Here is an 18,452-nt window from a genome sequence, read left to right as displayed (position 1 = left end):
GACTGAAATATTCAGCAGCTAATTACTTTTTCCTATTCCCAGTACAAAGCCCTGGGAATGAAGTCACTCTGCTTTAAGTGGCAAGTAGCATTTCACTACTCATGTAACGATTCACTGATACAATTTCCAGTGAGGGCTGTCTTTGAACACATCTCTGCTAGCCAAAGCTCCAGAATGACTGGTAATGATTTCTTGTGTTCTATCTCACGTGCTATTGCATTCCATTTCAAATATGGCCCTTTTATTCAATCTAAACAAGACTCTTATTGGTGAGTGGCACATTTATTAAGACAAAAATTCTGGTTTTAGGGTATAGGTCTAGAGGGAAAAAGTGAAGTTCTTGTACTTTAATCTGTATATACCACCGGTTTTCCCCTTATCGCTCATGGACAAAAAGCCATGTACTCCTTCAAAGTAAAGGGGAAGACTAAAAATAAAATTTTCTCTCCCCCTTTAAATAAAAGGGGAATTAGTATAGACTTAAAGTCAAGTTTGCATTTCTCTTTTATAACAGAAAGCACCAACAAGGTCATGACCTAGCGATTAATAATTAAATAAAATCTCAGAATTTAAGACCAAGTAACAAGCTAAATCACATATGTTTTGATATTGGGATAACACTCAAATAAAAAAAAGTACACACATGCCCAGTTGTCACATTTTATATTTCAGAGAAGAAGCATGAAGGATTCATGCCATAAGCTTATTTACAAACACAGCTAGTGTGTTGTTGAAGGTCAACAGTTTGATCCATTTTTCAAAGAGACTGCACCTCTTAAAATGCTCCTCTTCATATCTGTCTCATGGATTAACTGAAACATCCTTGTTTTTTAGCAGTTGGTGACTTACTATAAAAAAAGGTGTAGCAAATCTAGATCCAACATACACAGTCTTCATAGCTGGGAACCACCACTTCTTTTCCACTGAAAACGGCAGATTCTTCCCTGGACCTTCCTCACAGCGGCTCCTATGGACCGCAGAGGTTGTGAATCTCCGAATACTCTGTCCCAACACTTTGCTGTTGGAAGCCTCACGAAATGGGCTTAAACTGAAAGGGGAAAAATGGTGCTATCACCTGAAGTCTAAATCTTTTGTACACATTTCCTCTCCTAAGCTAAATTCGTACATTTCATTTGGCAGATGTCACCGTCCGAACAGAGCACTAGCCTCGCAAACTCAGTATCACTCAGACCGAATTTGTCACTTTCCTCTTACACACTAGCTTTTATTATTGATCTGCTTATTGTTTTAAATCAATGTCATCAGTATCATCTCAGCCATTGTGGACTGTAGTCTCCCTGCTCCCATTTCTCCTGTGCCCGATGAGTTGACAGGTTGCACGAAGAGCTCCTTTTTTATACTTGGCTGTTTATTTTCCATTACCATTGCTGTTGGCTGGTTTAAGCTTTCCTATCTTCCACCCTGGATACAAAGGGAGTTGGTGAATGGAGCTCACTAAATTTACTCTCCTTTTCTATTTTTTCTCTCTCTTTTTTTAATCTGTCCAACCAACGATTGTGATGTCATCAGACACTGGAGTCTGTATACCATGATGGCTACCCTCCTTCCCTCTTTTTGTTGACTCAGAGTACTTCTCCTGGCCTTTTCTTCTATCTGCCAGTTTGAGCCCCAACTATTTTATCCTGCCTGGTTGCCACTCTAGAATTTTCATGTCATAGCCATTACATCTTTGGCTATTTCCTTTGGACTTACCCCTTGCTTCCTGAGCCTGCCGTTTTCTGAGATGACTTTCATCTATGCTCTTATGCATCTGTCTTCCCTTGTCTCAGGTTAGCTCGCCATCATTATCACCTCTGACACCTCTCTCGTATCTTTTCCCCCCTTTCACCATGAACCTCACCCCACACAATCTCCTTTCCCCCTTGTCTTCTTCTTCTTTATTTTTTTCTTCCCTTCTGTCTTGTTCCTTCCTTTCTCCTCTGCTAGTCTTGGTGGAAGTTTAGACAATGCCGTCACCCTTTCAATCAAAACCTTTGGAATCTCCCAATGAAAGAAAATGCTTCTCATTTAAATACACGAGGCACTTCCCATCTTGGCCAAGCCTCTGTCCTCAGACTGAACTTGCTGACTCTGCTACAGACAGCCTTGTTGCAGGTAGAGTAAGGTCCTCGTTCTCTCCTGGTCCTCCACAGCCTGTGTTCGCCTTTGGTTTATTCTGGTCACTAAATGTCAAAAATGCATTTATTTCCCCTGATCTATAGGAATTCTACTTCTTAAACAAACTCACTTTTTTTCTTTAAGTCTTTCCTATTATCCCAAATAAGAAAAAATACCCTCTGCTGCCTTTAAATTAGAAAAGGACTCTGTTTCTAGGTCATATTTTACTGTGCTTAGAGGTTATTTGTATATATCTTTCCTACTCTGCCAGATTTTAAATTTCCTGAGAATAGAACCTAGGGTGTATTAGCTTTTATTTTCTCACCTACTTCCTAGCAGATACTTTGCCACTGGAAGGAGCTTAATGGCGCAAATCTCCTGAATGAAGGAATGACAAGGCGAGAGTCACTATAGCCTTAAATGCAATTCCATTTGGTTCTCCATTCATCCCATCACCCTACAGAATAATTTTCTTTTTCAATGCCATACATGTCAATGGGCCATACTTTGGTCTCTTTTGCCATCTTACAGGCTTTATCCTTGGGCCACAGTCCCCAAAGTGCCTCCTTCTTTTAGATTCCTTCTTTTTGAACCTAGTTACAAGCATGCAGGATGCAGCCCACCCTCCCTGCACGGGCTGTGTGGGGAAGTCCTGACATAATGCCTGACCTGAAACATCACCAAGGCAGGTTTGTGCTGGCTGCCCGCCCAATGCAAACAGCAGGGAGAAAGGCAGGTGCTCCGCTTGGCACTGCACAGCGAAGCTGTCATTGAAAGGGAGCTGCCTGCTACCCAGAGAGTCTTTGCATTTAACTTTACCACAGGGGTCTATTCTGGACTTGTCAACAAATTGCTTTGGGGCTAAGGTGGAAAAGAACACATTATCTCCCCTTGTAACTATCAAGAAAAGAAGGAAGCTTCCTCTGTATGTTGGACCCATCCACAAAACAGGCGCATGGCGGGCAGAGCAGCATACGCTATGCTTTAGAAAAGGAGGAATACACTATGTCTAGCTGTTCTACGGAAGAAGAGAACGGGGGCAGGCAATGCCATTGTGCACGCAGGGTACCGCAACCAGTGGGGACCTCTGTCCCACAGCAGCCTCCTGTTATTCCAGAGTCACTGTTACAGATTAAAGGCCAGCAGCATAAAGCCCCGGAACTGCGGTCTTCTAAACAGTAGTTCGGGGCGGTGGGAGGCACAAGGATTCAAGTCCCAACTCTACAATCTATTGTTTCTTTGATTTTCAGCAAACTATTTGACTCCTTTGAGATGACTTCCTCAGTACCACTGGGGGTCGGAGCGAGTGATCCGAGTTTGCTCATCTGGCTCTAATGGTCTCAAACTCTGGGACTCATTAGCACTTCTCAGCTCTCGTACTTAACACCACGTAAAGCACCGGTCACGAGCACTTTCTAAGGCAGAGAATTTCCTCAAGATTTACAGTGAAATCTCCCTGGTTTGTGCTCACAGAGGGGCAGTGAATAGTTTGAATTATGGGATACTTTTTCAGAAATACCATTTTTATGACTTTTGAATGGGCACAGTAAATATGCTAGGCTAACAAAATGATGCCAAGATGTTTTGCCAAATATAGATCTTTGTGTGAATGTATCAGAATGATAAGTAATTAGCTTTTATTATTCATATATCAGCATGAGCTTCTAAAGTCTTAACAACAGTTTGTTTCCTTGAACAGTTTCACAAATACATTAGCCACCAGCCTCTTAGCTACACGATACTCTGTGTAGTTTTGTTGGTGCAAAGGTAAAAGCGAACTTTTGTTTTCCTCTAGTCTCAACGCTGAAAGGTATGTGAGATAAATGATGTTTTGAGTGATGATGAGTTGGTATTTACAAGATCTTCCTGGATGCATATTTCTCCCGGATAAGCATCATTACTCAGCCCTGGAATCCTGGACTCTGCAGGGTGTGTTTTCCTGTTCACATCATTGATTCGGAAGTCTTGCTTCTTCCTGAACCAGTGACATGACTCGGCGTGAAGTTGAAGCTTAAGTTAAAAGCTCCAAAAGATTCTTTGGAGTTGCATCTCTTTTACTCCGTGAGTCACTGGCCATCCCTTCTGCTCCTGTGCTCTTACGCTCCTTCCTATCTTAGTAGCTGCTAGAAGGTGGGGCCCATTCTTACCTCGTTGAATAGGACTTTTCCACTCCAGAGATGCTCTGTACAACTCAGAGAACACCAGTCTCTATAGGACAAAGCGTTACAGCTTAGGAGATAACTAATGGCCACCGACAACCATGCTTTTGAATTCTTCATTAAGTCATTAACTATTTACTGAATCCCTATCATGAATAAACTATAGGGGAATGAACAAAGATGAATGAGAAACAGCCATAATCTGAGCAGCTTGCTTGCCACCTAGCAGAGGAGACGAATTCCTTCATAATTATGTTGCTATTGTCTAGGGGAACTGGCTTTTCCTTTGTCCTCCGGCTTCAATATCTAACGCTCACTGCGGAAGCTATCACCTTCTCAGCACTGGTGACAGCAAAAGGCACGGACTTTTCATTAGGCTTAAATTATTCCTGAGGAGAAATGACCTCAAGACAATATTACTTGGCTTAATTGTAGCTTCCACAAAAGGAACAATTTACAGAATTATTACAAAGCACGAAATTGCCTAATAATACACGGAGAATCCTACAATAAGAGAGCAGGGAGAAAGAATAATGGAATTCTTTAAAAACAAAAATTAAACCGAGTTGTTGGGACTGGGTTGGAGAGGGGGAGGATCTGGCTAGGGTCGCGTCAGCGTGAAGGAAAAAAAGCCCAGTGGATTGGGGTGTGTTGACCACCTGCATAAAGATGGAGTCCATGCTGATCTCTCCATATAACTGCATGGCTCCTGATGCTGTCAGAAAGAGGTGGCAGATGAGCGTCTGACCTGCTGTTTTACCTGTTGGCAGAGAAGTGAAGCCAAACCTGTTGCCTGTGAGGCATGCCCCAGGGCATCTCAAGGCCAGGATGACTTTCAGTTGTTTTCCCTAGCTTGCAGCACCAGCATCTCCACCATCTGAGTTCATAGGCACATGCTTTCTGGAGACATTTACCTTGTGATGGATTAAGCCCTTATTACCCAGACGGTTAATGTTTTGAGTAGTTTTATATAGCAGGGTTTTGCGTATCTGGAGAGTCCATTGGCATTCAGTTTCACCTAAGGGAGAGAAGTGATCTGCGGAAAAGGTATGAGAAGTTGCTGAGGTTTAATGAATTGTGAATGGGAGAGAGAGAAGAGATGGATGATCTACATTCTCAGTGAAAAAATGTGTTGAAGGCTTTGGTCATTGAGGGGCTGAAGGAGCCATGGTTCCTGCCTTCTCCGTCCTTTCCGTTCCTGACCTAGAGAGAGGGCTGAGGTCACTGAGCATCCCACCGTGACATTCGTATGCACACCTGCGTGTGGGCTGGGGCCGAGGGCTCTGCTGCGAACTCAGCAAGGCACCAAGAGACTCTTCCCTTCACGGAGACAAGAGAGTGTTTCCATGGGGAAGGCAGAGCATTGGACCGGACAACAGGTTAGCTGGGTCTTCAGCCTGGCTCTGCTGGGAATCACTGTGGGGCCTTTGGGAAATCCATTCCTCTGTATGAAGACCCAGTTCTTTGCACAATCCATAACAGGCTAGTTATGGAAAGAGGGGCCTTATAGAAGCAGCTGCCTGGCTCCTAGCTGGAATTGTGCCTGGATTTGATAAATGCAGAGAAGGCTGTGGTGTTGGAGAACTGGATCTTACCCATCATCATTTCAAAAATAAATAGACTTCAATTTCATAGCAGGATGTGACCCTGAACTCCCACATACTACCTGGGGAGAATCTAGTGCATTTGCAAAGGCTGAGTAGCAGGCTGCATACCCCAAACCCTTGGCAAGCCTTTTCGCCTGCTGAGGCACCTTCCAAAGCCTGGATGCCCGGCTCCCGGGGTACGCTGCACCACGGCCCCACTAGGCAGCAGACATCTACTGAAGGCAGAAGCTTGGGTTTTAATATAACAACTGGAGCCAATTTACAGAAGTAATATGATTTTCTAAATCATTGGAATTAGCTAGTCAAGCCTGAGAGTTACAATTACTCAGAGGCTCACAAGCCTTAATAACATCTGGAAACTCCAACTGGGGAAGAAGGAAAAAAAAAAAAACCCAAAATCAAAACCCACATCATATGCAACAGCAAGCGAATGAGCAGGAAACTAACCCAAGGCAACATCATCCACTTTTATTATGACATCCTTAAGGTCACCATGTCAAGGGATGGAAGGAAATTAAAAGGAACCTTCTCAGAGGACACAGCTCACAAGAATTCCTGTACTTACAGCTTGTTAATTTTCACAGTACAGTTGCCCTGGGTTGTGAATTAAAGAAACAGTTGGAAAAAAAAATGTTGTGCCTTTAACTTTACTGAAGCCCCTTGCATACTTCTGTGCCTTTTGATGAGAAACATTAAACATTTTTAATTTAGCACATCAATTTGAAAATCTAATTTTTTTAATGCTTTGTAGCACCAGACACGTTCACAGTGCTGTCACGACCATAGAAGAATTATGAGAAACTTGAACCGCAAAAAGTAAATTAGAAAAATCTCATTTCAGTTACTCTAAAAAGAGGGGAAATTAGATTTTGATTAAAATCACTCACACATACAATTTTAGATAAACTAATTTAGCAAGACTGACTATATAATTTTTTTTTCCTGCCAGTATGTCCCTTTAATACTGGCTGTGAGGTATTTGTACCATAACCTTCCTTACAACCATCGGATGAAAAAAAAAAAAGGAAACTCTAATAAATAGCCTCTTGGCCGCTGTGTGCAAGGCCTGGTAGGGAGAGATTAAAGAAGTGTATTTGTCAATATAATAAGCAGAAGCTGGGAATGAATGAACGAACACTCCTTATGTAGTCCTTGTTCACAGACCCTCGGCTTTGCCTTTTCAACTTTTTTTTTCCTTAGGGTTTCAACTTGGAAATTTTTACTTTGAGCAATGATGTGTCAGCTAATGTAGGAATTAACTGCGTCATTAGTGCTGCATAACGTACAGCTGTGGCCGGAGGCCCCGGTCTGCATTAGACTGAGGCTGCCACCTCCGAGGTGAGATGGGAGAGCAGCAACCCAGGGCTCGCCTCATTGCAGGGAGACTCAGGCCCTCTCCCAAGGTGTGGCCAGGTGAGGTGACACGAAGCCTATGGATGTATTGCATGAACTGCTCAAGATGGTGGTGTCAGTACGTTTCTGATGCCTGAGCTCCAAGGACTGCCCTGTGGTGTCTGAGCGTGGCTCTCTCCAGTCCCAGTGTAGAATCTGGGTTCTAAGCGGGAAAAGATTGATAAGGCATTGTAGTTACTAGGCATGTCATAGCAAACCTCATTTTGAAAACTGCATTGTTAGCGAATTAGAAACATTTAAATTAAGGCTGATGGGTGAATTGCCAACTCTCTGTAAGAACAGGAATGGCCAGCCTGCAGAGACCAGTGTCCAAAACTGTTCTTTCCCACAAGGCATGGCAAACAGGCTTCCTTGAACTTGCCAGTGAGGTGTTAAGGGACCTGCATGACACAATGGGTGCGAAAGCCTTTGAGAATGGCAACACATGTCTAGGCAAGATACTATTTAAAAGGAAATAGCAAACTACCAAAGTAACAATTCAATAGAATGTATGTAGTTAGCAGAAGGACAAGGAAGGTAGAGGGAGAGAAATCCTTTATAGACTAATTCCTTTACCACACTTGTCTCTCAATCGGGGTGTTCAACAGGGGGGTCGATAAAGAAATAGAATGAATCAGGAAATGGAAGAATACGGAAAAGGAGAGAATTAGAAAAGCTCGTGCAAACTATGTGCTTCTGGCGATAAGGATGTGTTTATGTAGGTTCACCAACTGCAACAAATGTACTGCTTGGTGCAAGGTGCTGATAGTGAGGAAGACTGTAAATTTGTGGGGGAAGGGTGTATATGGGAAATCTCCCATCTGCCACTGAATTTTTCTGTGAACCTAAAAATCATCTAAAAATAGTCTTTGAAAAGCCATCCTAATATATATGAATAAATGCCAATGAGTAAATAATATTGAGGTTACTGGGGCAACTTTTTATGGATATGGAATTTTTAAAAATTTATTTTTTTGTTTGCTCCTCTTTATGTGTGCTTCGACTGAAGTAAAGAGCATGAACTTGATATCAGACACACTCATTTGGGTCCCAGCTCTGCTGTTTACAAACTCTGTGACTTTGGGCAAATTACTTAAATTCTCTAAGTCTCAGTAATCCCATCTATAGAACGTATGCTGTATGTATTCTAATACTGATTTCACTGTATTATCAATAAGATTAAATGGCCTAACCTATGTGGTAAATATGGTGTTTAGCACATAAGTTCTTAGTAGTGATGGCCAGTAGTGGCTATATTTTCAATAGTAACTTCTATAGTGGTCACAAACCAATGTGCTGCTCTGTGTTGTGATGCGCCATTTTTGGACAAGACATTATGCTTGTAGGGTAATATATAGCTGAGGAAATATTTTTGTAAAAAATTAATTTTTGATATTCACAACACATCTGTGACTTAGGTAGAGAAATGGGAGATATTACTATCTTTTGTCACAGAAGTGAGAAAAGTGTTTTCCTAAGCATGGGTATGCTTAAGATTGTATGGCTATTATTTATTCTAGAAGTAAAATAAAAATAAAAAGAATCTTCTGAATTTTGAAAACATCTCCTAAAATAAAAAGAAGTAAAAAATCAAAGGTAACATAAAGTAGCATAAAAAGAGGATGGGAGAGTTCAGGAAAGGAATAAAAATAACCATAAACATTTCACCGGAATAAAGGGCCATGGTAGAAGCTGTAAGTAGGGTAAATGGAGTTCGGGATATAGAAAAGAGACTTGGGAAAATCGCATAAACCAAATGGAGAAGAGCCAGGAGATAAAGATGATCCCTAGAAAGAAAACAGATAATGCAAAATAAAGCAGAATTCATTGTATACATAATCATTTTTTAAAAATATTTTATTTATTTATTTTTTTAGAGAGGGAAGGGAGGGAGAAAGAGAGAGAGAGAGAAACATCAATGTGCGGTTGCTGGGGGCCGTGGCCTGCAACCCGGGCATGTACCCTGACCGGGAATCAAACCTGCAATGCTTTGGTTCACAGCCCACGCTCAATCCACTGAGCTACGCCAGCCAGGGCTTACATAATCATTTTTAATGAGAGAAAATATACAAATTTAATAAAACGTTCAAGAATACGTTGTCCTAAAAAGCACACTGTTTCAAGAGAAGAAAAATAAAATAGAATAATAAATATTCAGATGTAGTCCAATTAATCTGGTAATCTTCAAGGGAAGGAAAAATTCTGTAGAACAGGGTTCCTCAACTAGCAGGGCCATGGACCAGTACCGGTCCATCGCCTATTAGGAACTGGGCCGCACAGCAGGAGGTGGGCAGCAGGCAAGTGAAGTTTCATCTTGCTCCCTGTCACTCTCATGACCACCTAAGCCCCATCCTCCACCGCTCCCCCCAGCCCCACCTGTGGGAAAACTGTCTTCCGTGAGGCCAGTCCCTGGTGCCACAAAGGCTGGGGCTGCTTCTACAGAAAACAGGTAGGAAGAGCAAGGGGGAAGCAGTGAGGCTGACTTCGGCTTACTCCCCTCTATCATTTACTTTTAAAGTAGGATGGATAATGTTTACAGATTTCTCTAGGGGTAAAAAGGAGAATTTTACTCCATACCAATGTGTCTTTGAGTGAAAAGAAAGGTATTCTTAAACATGCATGCAACAGAGGAATATAAAACTCATAAACATTCTTGAAATAATTACTTCAGGATGGAATCCAGCAGCCCTCTCAATGAAATTAAATGAAGGATTCAGGGATGAAAAGTAGCATTATGAAAGATCTGAGGTAGGCAACACACCCATTTCAATATACACAGTTTTTTGTTTAAGCTACAGCTATAGAGGTTTTGGTAACAGAAATGCATGTAACTGATGTAAATCTTGACAATGTAAAAGGCTAGGAACATAACCACAAGTGCAAGAGAGGGTACTGGTTTCCTCATCTCTAATAGCTGGAGGTCAAAAGATGCTGTACAAAGTTGAAAAGTCAATAAATAAAGGTTAAGCATGTAACTTAAAGTTCAAAATAACTTGACAAGAGACTGATGATGAATCTTGTATATCTTTTAAATAATCAGAGTGGAACAAAAAATTAATACTGAAAATATAGATTACAAGAGAAAGGTAATAAATAACAGTACGGAAACAGAAACAGTAACAAAATATGATGAAAAATTGACTTAACACATTTCTTACATTCATTTCTTATGAATGTAAGTGTAATAAATTAACTTAAAACAGAGTGTCTCAGATCATATAATAAGGGCAGGTTTAAAATAGCATAACATCAATAAGATTAAATATAAATCAATGGGCAAAAGTCTGTAAAAGACAGACAATAAACCCCCAAGCCAAAAGCAAACAACAATGACAAAAGCCAGTAGGCATAACTATTAATATTAGAAAAGAATGAATTCAAAATAAAAACATTATGTGAAACCAAAATAAAGGGTCTAATATTAGCAAAAGATATATACCACATTGGGAATAAAGTTTATTAATCTTTTTGCACCACCTAACAGTAAAAACAGTTAAGGCTAAAACTGCAGCATGGTGAGAAATTGACAGTTATTCTGAAAGTAGGAATCTCTTGTGCACAGCTCTTACCCATGACAGGTGATGCAAATAAAAAATCACTGAAATTACACTGAGTTTTTATAATATAAATAAGATTACTTACACACACGAGCACAAATCTATCAAATCTATAGAGTATTTTATGATATACGTTAACGTAAATTTGTTATATGAAAAACACCAGCCATTTATAGAAGCTGTTATGCTATAATTTTGGCAAGTTTCTCTGAAACCATAGAGTTTCACGAACTGGTGTTTGAAAAACCCTGGATTCTGAAACTAGAGCTGTATTATTACACCGGCAGCATGGATGGGGCATCTTTCAATATCAAATGACTTTTCCCATTGCTATTTCAGAGAAAACATTGTTCTGATTACAGTTGTCTGGGCAGTGGTTTATTATGACCCATTCTACCACTTTCTAGCAAAAGGACCAAACAAAACTTGGTTTTAATCTTAAATCATCTCTCAAAGATGATTTCATTAATAATACTTAAGGTTGCGATGTGCTTAAGGGACCCGCACATCGGTCCCTTGTAAGGGACCAGCTGGTTTACTCATCAACGCCCTCTGATCTTCCCCATAACTCACACTTACTTCTAATTAGACAGCAATTTCTGGCCAGTAGTTACTCTGATCTCTGCACTTGGGGTCTGTGTGGGGTACAGTTGCAAACCTAGGCCAGATAACAGCAGTGACCTCTTCCAAAGCCCATGGACCACTGAGCATGTGGTTGAGTCACTCAGGGCCTTGAGACCCAGCTATCCCTCAGAGGCCCTGGCTGGAGCATCCTTCGCCTGGCCCCCTGCTCCTGCTAGCTGTCCATCCCCTTGGACAAGACCTTCCTTTGTTGAATGTGTGTAATACAGGTACTGCTATGTTATTGCAGGTCCTGAATTTTTTAAAAAGTATAGTAGAATATAAGACAACACCATGATACAATAAAGAAATTGGAGTTTTGTGGTAGTTCTACTATTTGCTGTGATTTTAGCAAAGCCCATTTACATCTCTGGGTTTCCGTGTCTCTACTTGGAAAATGGGAATATTATCATTGGATTTGTTTCTGCCATCTGTAGCCCTTGAGGGAATAAATGAGTTGCAAGGTACTGCTTGGACTTTGTCATGTTACATGAAAACAGATGTACATGCATCTCTGGACATTTTCTGGACAAGTTCTATAAATTTAGCTATGGAATAGTTTAACAATTACTTTTTTATAATGATTTTCATTATGAAAGCAAAAATTCTTTGGTGCTTTTCTGTGTGGCTGGTAGGCCTGTAGATTTTAACAAGCTTCTTGGAAAGTAATTTGGCAATATGTACCAAAGGCCTTAAACACATTCCTACCCTCTGACCCAGTAATCCCATGCTTGGGAATTTATCTTAAGGCAAGAATCAGAGCTGTGCCCAGAGATTTATGCATGATGGCATTTATCATGGTAATTTTTTTATAATAGCAAGTAGTAGAAACAACCTAAATGTCAAACAATAGGAGATTGGTTAAATAAATTATAGTATATCTATATCTAGAATACCATGCGGTCATTAAAAATAATGATCTCAAAGAATTTTTTAATGCTATGGGAAAATGCTTATAATATTTTATTAAGAAAAAAATATAGAGCAGATCCCAATGTGTTTTTTAAAAAGCACGTATATATGTGTGTCTATATATCTATGTAACAAAAAGATTCTATCTACATAGAAAAATGTTAATAGTGATTATGGTTGAAACAAATGATTATTTTTTTTTCTTATGGTTTTTCTTAATTTTTAGATTCTATCTAGATTACTATTATCTTTATTTTTAATTTTATTATCTTTAAAAAAGGTTATACTGTATAATATATGTCTTAGTCTGTTTCATTTCCTATAACAAAATATCACAGACTGGGTAGTTTATAAGCAACAATCATTTATTTTTCACATTTCTGGAGTGTGGGAAGTCCAAGGTCAAGTGTCAGTATGGTCATGTGGGGAGAACTCTCTTCCTGGTTCATAACTGGCTACTTCTCGCTGTGCCCTCATACAGCAGAAGGGACTAGGGAGCTCTCAGGAGCCTGTCACAAGAGCCTGTTACAAGGCACTAATACCACTTAGGAAGCTCCCTCCTCATGATCTAAACATCTTTGCGAAAGCCCCGTGACTAAGACTATCATTTTTGGGCATTAGGATTTTAACACACGGCATTTTGAGAGGACACAAACATTCAGACCATGGCATTGTATATATGTCTTATCATATACAGCTTATGTTAAACATCTATATTTTCCCGCTTAATTCAGGAGGCTCTCCAAGGCTTTCAGTTGCTCTCTACTTGTTCCTGCTGGCGTTTCTAGGGAACTCCTTCAGCTTGGCTTTGCGGGGGCTGTACAGTGATGCACCGTTGGTTTCAGAAGCTCCATTTATTCTGTGTATTCAGAAGGTGAGATGACTCTGGGAGACAGGCTCTCAGTAATCAAATTTACAAAAGACTGTTTTAAATTAAAAGTAATTTGGAAAACTGATTATAGCTACACACGGGAATAAATTCAAAGTGGATGAAAGACTTAAATGTTAAACCTGAAACCATAAAATTTCTAGAAGAAAACATAGGCAGTAAAATCTCGGATATTGTTCATAGCAATATATTTTCTGATATATCTCCTTAGGCAAGGGTAACAAAAGAAAAAAATTAACAAATGGGACTACATCAGACTAAAAAGCTTTTGCACAGCAAAGGAAACCGTCAACAAAATAAAAAGACAACCCACTGAATGGGAGAACATATTCACTGATACACCTGATAGAGGGTTAATATCCAAAATTCATAAAAACTCACAAAACTCAACACCAAAAAAAGTAAACAATCCAATTAAAAAATGGGCAAAGGACTTGAATAGCCACTTCTGCAAAGAGGACATAGAGATGGCCAATAGACATATGAAAAGATGCTCAACATCACTGATAAACAGAGAAATGAAAATTAAAACCACAGTAAGATATCTTCTGGCCCCGGTCGGAATGGCTCTCATCAGTAAGTCAACAAACAAGTGCTGGGGAGGACTGGAGAAAAGGGAACCCTAGTGCACTGTTGGTGGGAATGTGGGCTGGTGTAGCCACTGTGGAAGACAGTATCAAGAAACCTTAAAAAATTAAAAATAGAATTGCCTCATGACCCAGTGATTCCATGTCTGGGAATATTTTCTTTTCTTTCTTTTCCTTCCTTCCTTCCTTCCTTCCTTCCTTCCTTCCTTCCTTCCTTCCTTCCTTCCTTCCTTCCTTCCCCTTCCTTCCTTCCCTCCTTCCCCCCTTCCTTCCTTCCTTCCTTCCTTCCTTCCTTCCTTCCTTCCTTCCTTCCTTCCTTCCTTCCTTCCTTCCCTTCCTTCCTTCCCTCCTTCCCTCCCTCTCTCCTTCCTTCCTTCCTTCCTTCCTTCCTTCCTTCCTTCCTTCCTTCCTTCCTTCCTTCCTTCCTTCCTTCCTTCCTTCCTTCCTCCCTGCCTCCCTCCCTCCCTTCCATTTTTTCCCTTGTGTTTTCTTTAAGTAGTATTTTTATGTATTTGGATTCCATCATTACTGCAACTAACTTTTAGATAACTTTGTGGGAAAAGCGGAAAGAGGATGATATGAATGTTGTAAAATAAGAAAATTAAGTAAACATCTATGACTTTTCTTTTTCACTATATAATTATTTCACCTCTAGTATGGGATACAGAGGGTATTGTTGGTATTGGGGAAAGTATGAATGGGGAATCCAGCATTCCCCATTATCTATTATTATAGATAGTATCAGTATAACTGTAATACTTTTCCTATTAGACTCCAAACACCCCCTGAACATAATTTGGAAGGTGTACCAGCAAAAAATTAAATGCTGTAAATGCTGTCTGGCAAATGAAAAGATATAATTGATTATATTATCTTACTTAAGTGCTTCTAATAGCCACAGGTAGGGTTGGTTTGGTATAGCTTTTCAACTTGCCAAGCCAAGTTTACACTGTCAACAAGCAAGTAATAAAAGTTGCCAAATGAGTCTTTTTAAAATTTCGACTCTCAGGTGTTCAATTGTATTTCAAACTTTGCTTTCAGTGCCAGACTCTCTTCTATAGTCCACGGTAAGTGGAACAGTAATAAAATTGTCATGTTGGCACTCGGAAGAGGTCCCCAGTGCCTACCCATTCTTCCACATTGAGCCAGCTCTTCTAAACCCACATTCAGGCAAAGAGATTCTCTTTTCTTTTGAGTTACTGACTATGATGTTTACATCTCGTACTGAGAGACACCTGGAGCTGGGTTTCTGGTAAGCACTTAAGGATGCCATTCTCTCTCCTTGGCCATGATGGTGATTTTTCTGAGGTACAGAAAGATAACTATTTGGGAGTCAGGACCTTAGTGTTGCAGTCCTGTGGGTAGAGTGTCATGCTGGCCAGGCATCCTCTGTACATTACTCTCCAGTACAACTGGGCTAAGCATTGGAAAAGCTTCCCAATTATTCCTGCTTACTCCCCCAAATTTTTAATCACACATCCAAATTTCTTGATGCTCTTAGGAAGGGGTTAAACAAAGGGTTCACAAGTCACCCTCCACCTTGACAAAATTACATCTTTTCTAAATATTGAGTCCCTCTATTAATGAATCAGTGCATATTTATTGGTTACTCTTTTCTGCATACAACACTCTTCTAGATGTTCTAGGGAAAGTGAAGAGAGTATAAGTCAAGTTTTAGCCCTCAAGGAATTTACAGTATATTAGGGAGACAGTTTGTGTTTACTTTAAAATAGCAACAACATGAGTCAGTTAATTTTAAGTGTCAACTGACACACCAAAGGGAGTTATTCTAAATTCTGCTAAGCTGTAAGTACTGAGAAGGCAAGGACTCCGAATTTCTGAAGGCCAGCTTGGATTTTCTCCCTTGTGTTTACTCAGCATCTATGCCAAGAGACAATTCAAAACATAAAGTTATTGTGCTTAGTTGCTGAAAAATTTCATAGGTCAGTGAATGATGTCCTGTTGTTGTCCTTTTCTACTCGGGCAGAGGAAACAGTAGATGGTCACTGACAAGGTCTTTGCTGGCCTGCCAGCTCCATTTGGAAATATCACTTATTAGAGGAATGGAACAGAAACAGAGACAAGATAATTTTGATAGTTTATACATGCCCTCATGTTTATATGCTGATCCTGATACCAGATTTTCCCAATTCAGATGAAAATGTAAATGTTAAAGAGTGTTAAAAAGCATCAGTAATAGTAACAGCTAACATTTATGAGCATTGTGTACCAAGCACTTGGCTAAGCATTTTGTATACATGATTTATTTTGATCCTTATGACAACTTTATGAAGTCAACTACTACTTTAGTAGCACTATTTTATAGATGAAAAAAAGAGCTTGAAGAGGTTAAGTTGCTTGTCCAGTATCACAAAACTGATGACTAACTATTGGCCGAACAAGGGTCTGACCCTAGGCTGGAGGACATTGGAACTCAAGTTCTCCACCACTGCTATAAACTACTTCTTATAAAGCATTTTATTACCCTAGGGGTTGGTGATGTTTTTGGGGACTATGGTAGTGGAAGCTCATTTTTCACATGTAGTATGAGGCTTTTTGGCATCACCTGTTTGGATTTCCCATAATCCCATTTTCTCCCAGCTGTCATCAGGTGCACACACTGGACACAGGGATCACTTCCCTGCTTCATCCATGGAATCTTGGTCTGTCTTCATGCAGACACGGGGTCCTGCCTTGAGACAAATAATGTTTTGTCAGATTGGATCAAACCTTTGACTTTGGATAATCAATGTCTTGTCACTTAAGATTCCCTGACATGGTTGTCTAAGGGCAGCATAGTTTTCCCTCGATGCCCTGGATTCCTGAAGTCTACTGTATCTGCTCGTAGTTACTCACTGGCTCGTTAACTGTGGTTGAGGGCCTTGACTTGCAGACTCCTTATCTCTCCCCAGTAGCACATCACTGCATGTTTCACTCTGGGCTCTGGCACCAGCCTCGAAGTCAGATCTATTCTAGTTTTGCCACTTACTGGTAGTGTGACAATTATTGGAAATTTCTAGGCTTCAGCTTCTTCATATCTAAAATGGTCTACTTGTACTTATGGGGCTAGGCATTGGGAAAGCACCTTAATTATGTCTCTATACTCCATAAAATTCTTAATTACTAATTTATATTACTCAGAACTCTTAGGAATGGTAAACAAAAGGTTTACAAATTGACTAAATTGCATGTTTTCTGAATATACTGGTTTTGAGGATTAATTTAAGCTTATAAAATACTCAGCACACTACCAGGCACAAAGAAAACAGCCAATGAATGGTTAACTAGCATTAATGTCTGTCATTTTATGTAGCTTTTTACTTCTCTAAGTAACTGAACTCTGACTACCATGTCTTGGGCCAATGGTCTCGCTCAGCCCCTAGACAAGGTCCTAGAGGTGAGAAGTGGATGGCTGAGGTCTTGGGTGTCCAGGTCATTTGGATCTGTTCCAGGTGCCTCATAAAGTCCTCTAGAAGGTGGTCATGCCTGAGTGGGGTTGATAGTTCAGAACCCTGGAACCCCCAGCTGGCCAGTCTTGGGAGCTGCTGTAGCTGGGCTGCCCCAGAAAGCTGTCTTCATTATGTCCACATCTCTTCTCTGGTCCTGCTGAGAACTTCACTGACTCCAACTAACATCTCAATGACTTTATTGTTTGCCTTGCTCCTTGGCTTCTGTCCACCTGCTGATCCGACCCACCACATTTTGCTTTAACTTGAGTGCTTAACACTGTGGCCAGAACTACTGCTTCCCAGCTGTGTCCCTCTTCCTGTGGCCCTGACCCAGACATAGCACTTGCCAGGTTTTAGCTCCTAGTGCTGCTTTGCTTTTAACCCTTTATTCTCAAAGGGCCTCTCTTCTCATTTCCCTCAGTTCCTATCTCCTACATTTTTGCTTCCTGTCTCAGGCCCTTATGTGACAATAAGGCAGCCAGTTCAGTTAAATGGAGTAGACGTGGGAGGACAGTAATTCCTTGTCCATTGACCAAAGGAAGACCATCTTTGTTAGCCAGACATGGAGAATTGTTTGCGTTGTGACTATTTTAACATAATAAATCTCACTGCCTCACTAGTGATATAGAGTAAAGCCTCATTAATTAAAGCCCCACTGATTCAGAATTTAAGATAATTTGTTCATGGGCCAAGCTGAAATTTACGTTTGTACTATCTATGAAAAAAAGCTTCATTAAGTAAATCAATAAAGTAAGGAAGATTGCAGGAAGCCTGTTTAATTAAGAAAACAAACTATTTTCGAGCACTTTGTAATACCATTGACATATAAACAATGTGCTCATTACATACGACTTTTGTGTGTTCCTTAAAGCATATCGAGGAAGATTCCTGTTTGACAAGTTTTTAAAAAGAATGATTAGTTCAAGTAAATGTATGAAATTGATGACAATAAAACTGCTCTTAAAAAATAGTCTGCAGTTTTGGCCTTTGCTGTGATAGAACATGTCAGTAACATGTTTGTTGAGGGGATAACCCAGGAATGAAACAGACTTAAGATCTCGTCTTGGCTCTGCTTGTGCACTTGTGCAATGTACCCCTCCCTGCACCCCCCTGCCCCGCAAACCTGCAGAGGCTGTGATCTCCTTTCTCAAAGGGGCTTTG

At 40.3% G+C, this 18,452-nt stretch overlaps 1 protein-coding gene across 1 annotated transcript; it reads right to left on the bottom strand.

The window, feature by feature from the left end:
- Window positions 1–219: 219 nt before the first annotated feature.
- On the bottom strand, window positions 220–9,530 carry LOC114508396 (cytochrome c oxidase subunit 7C, mitochondrial-like). The gene is made up of 2 exons (XM_036011106.1): window positions 9,523–9,530; window positions 220–1,048 (listed from the first exon to the last, which is right to left on the bottom strand). Exons 1-2 carry the CDS (start codon window positions 9,528–9,530, stop codon window positions 802–804), a joined length of 255 nt encoding a protein of 84 aa, XP_035866999.1. The 3' UTR covers window positions 220–801.
- Between the last annotated feature and the right edge of the window lie 8,922 nt (window positions 9,531–18,452).

This window comes from Phyllostomus discolor, chromosome 11 (assembly GCF_004126475.2).
Source record: "Phyllostomus discolor isolate MPI-MPIP mPhyDis1 chromosome 11, mPhyDis1.pri.v3, whole genome shotgun sequence".
NCBI lineage: Eukaryota > Metazoa > Chordata > Mammalia > Chiroptera > Phyllostomidae > Phyllostomus > Phyllostomus discolor.
This window is presented reverse-complemented; position numbering and strand designations above follow the sequence as displayed.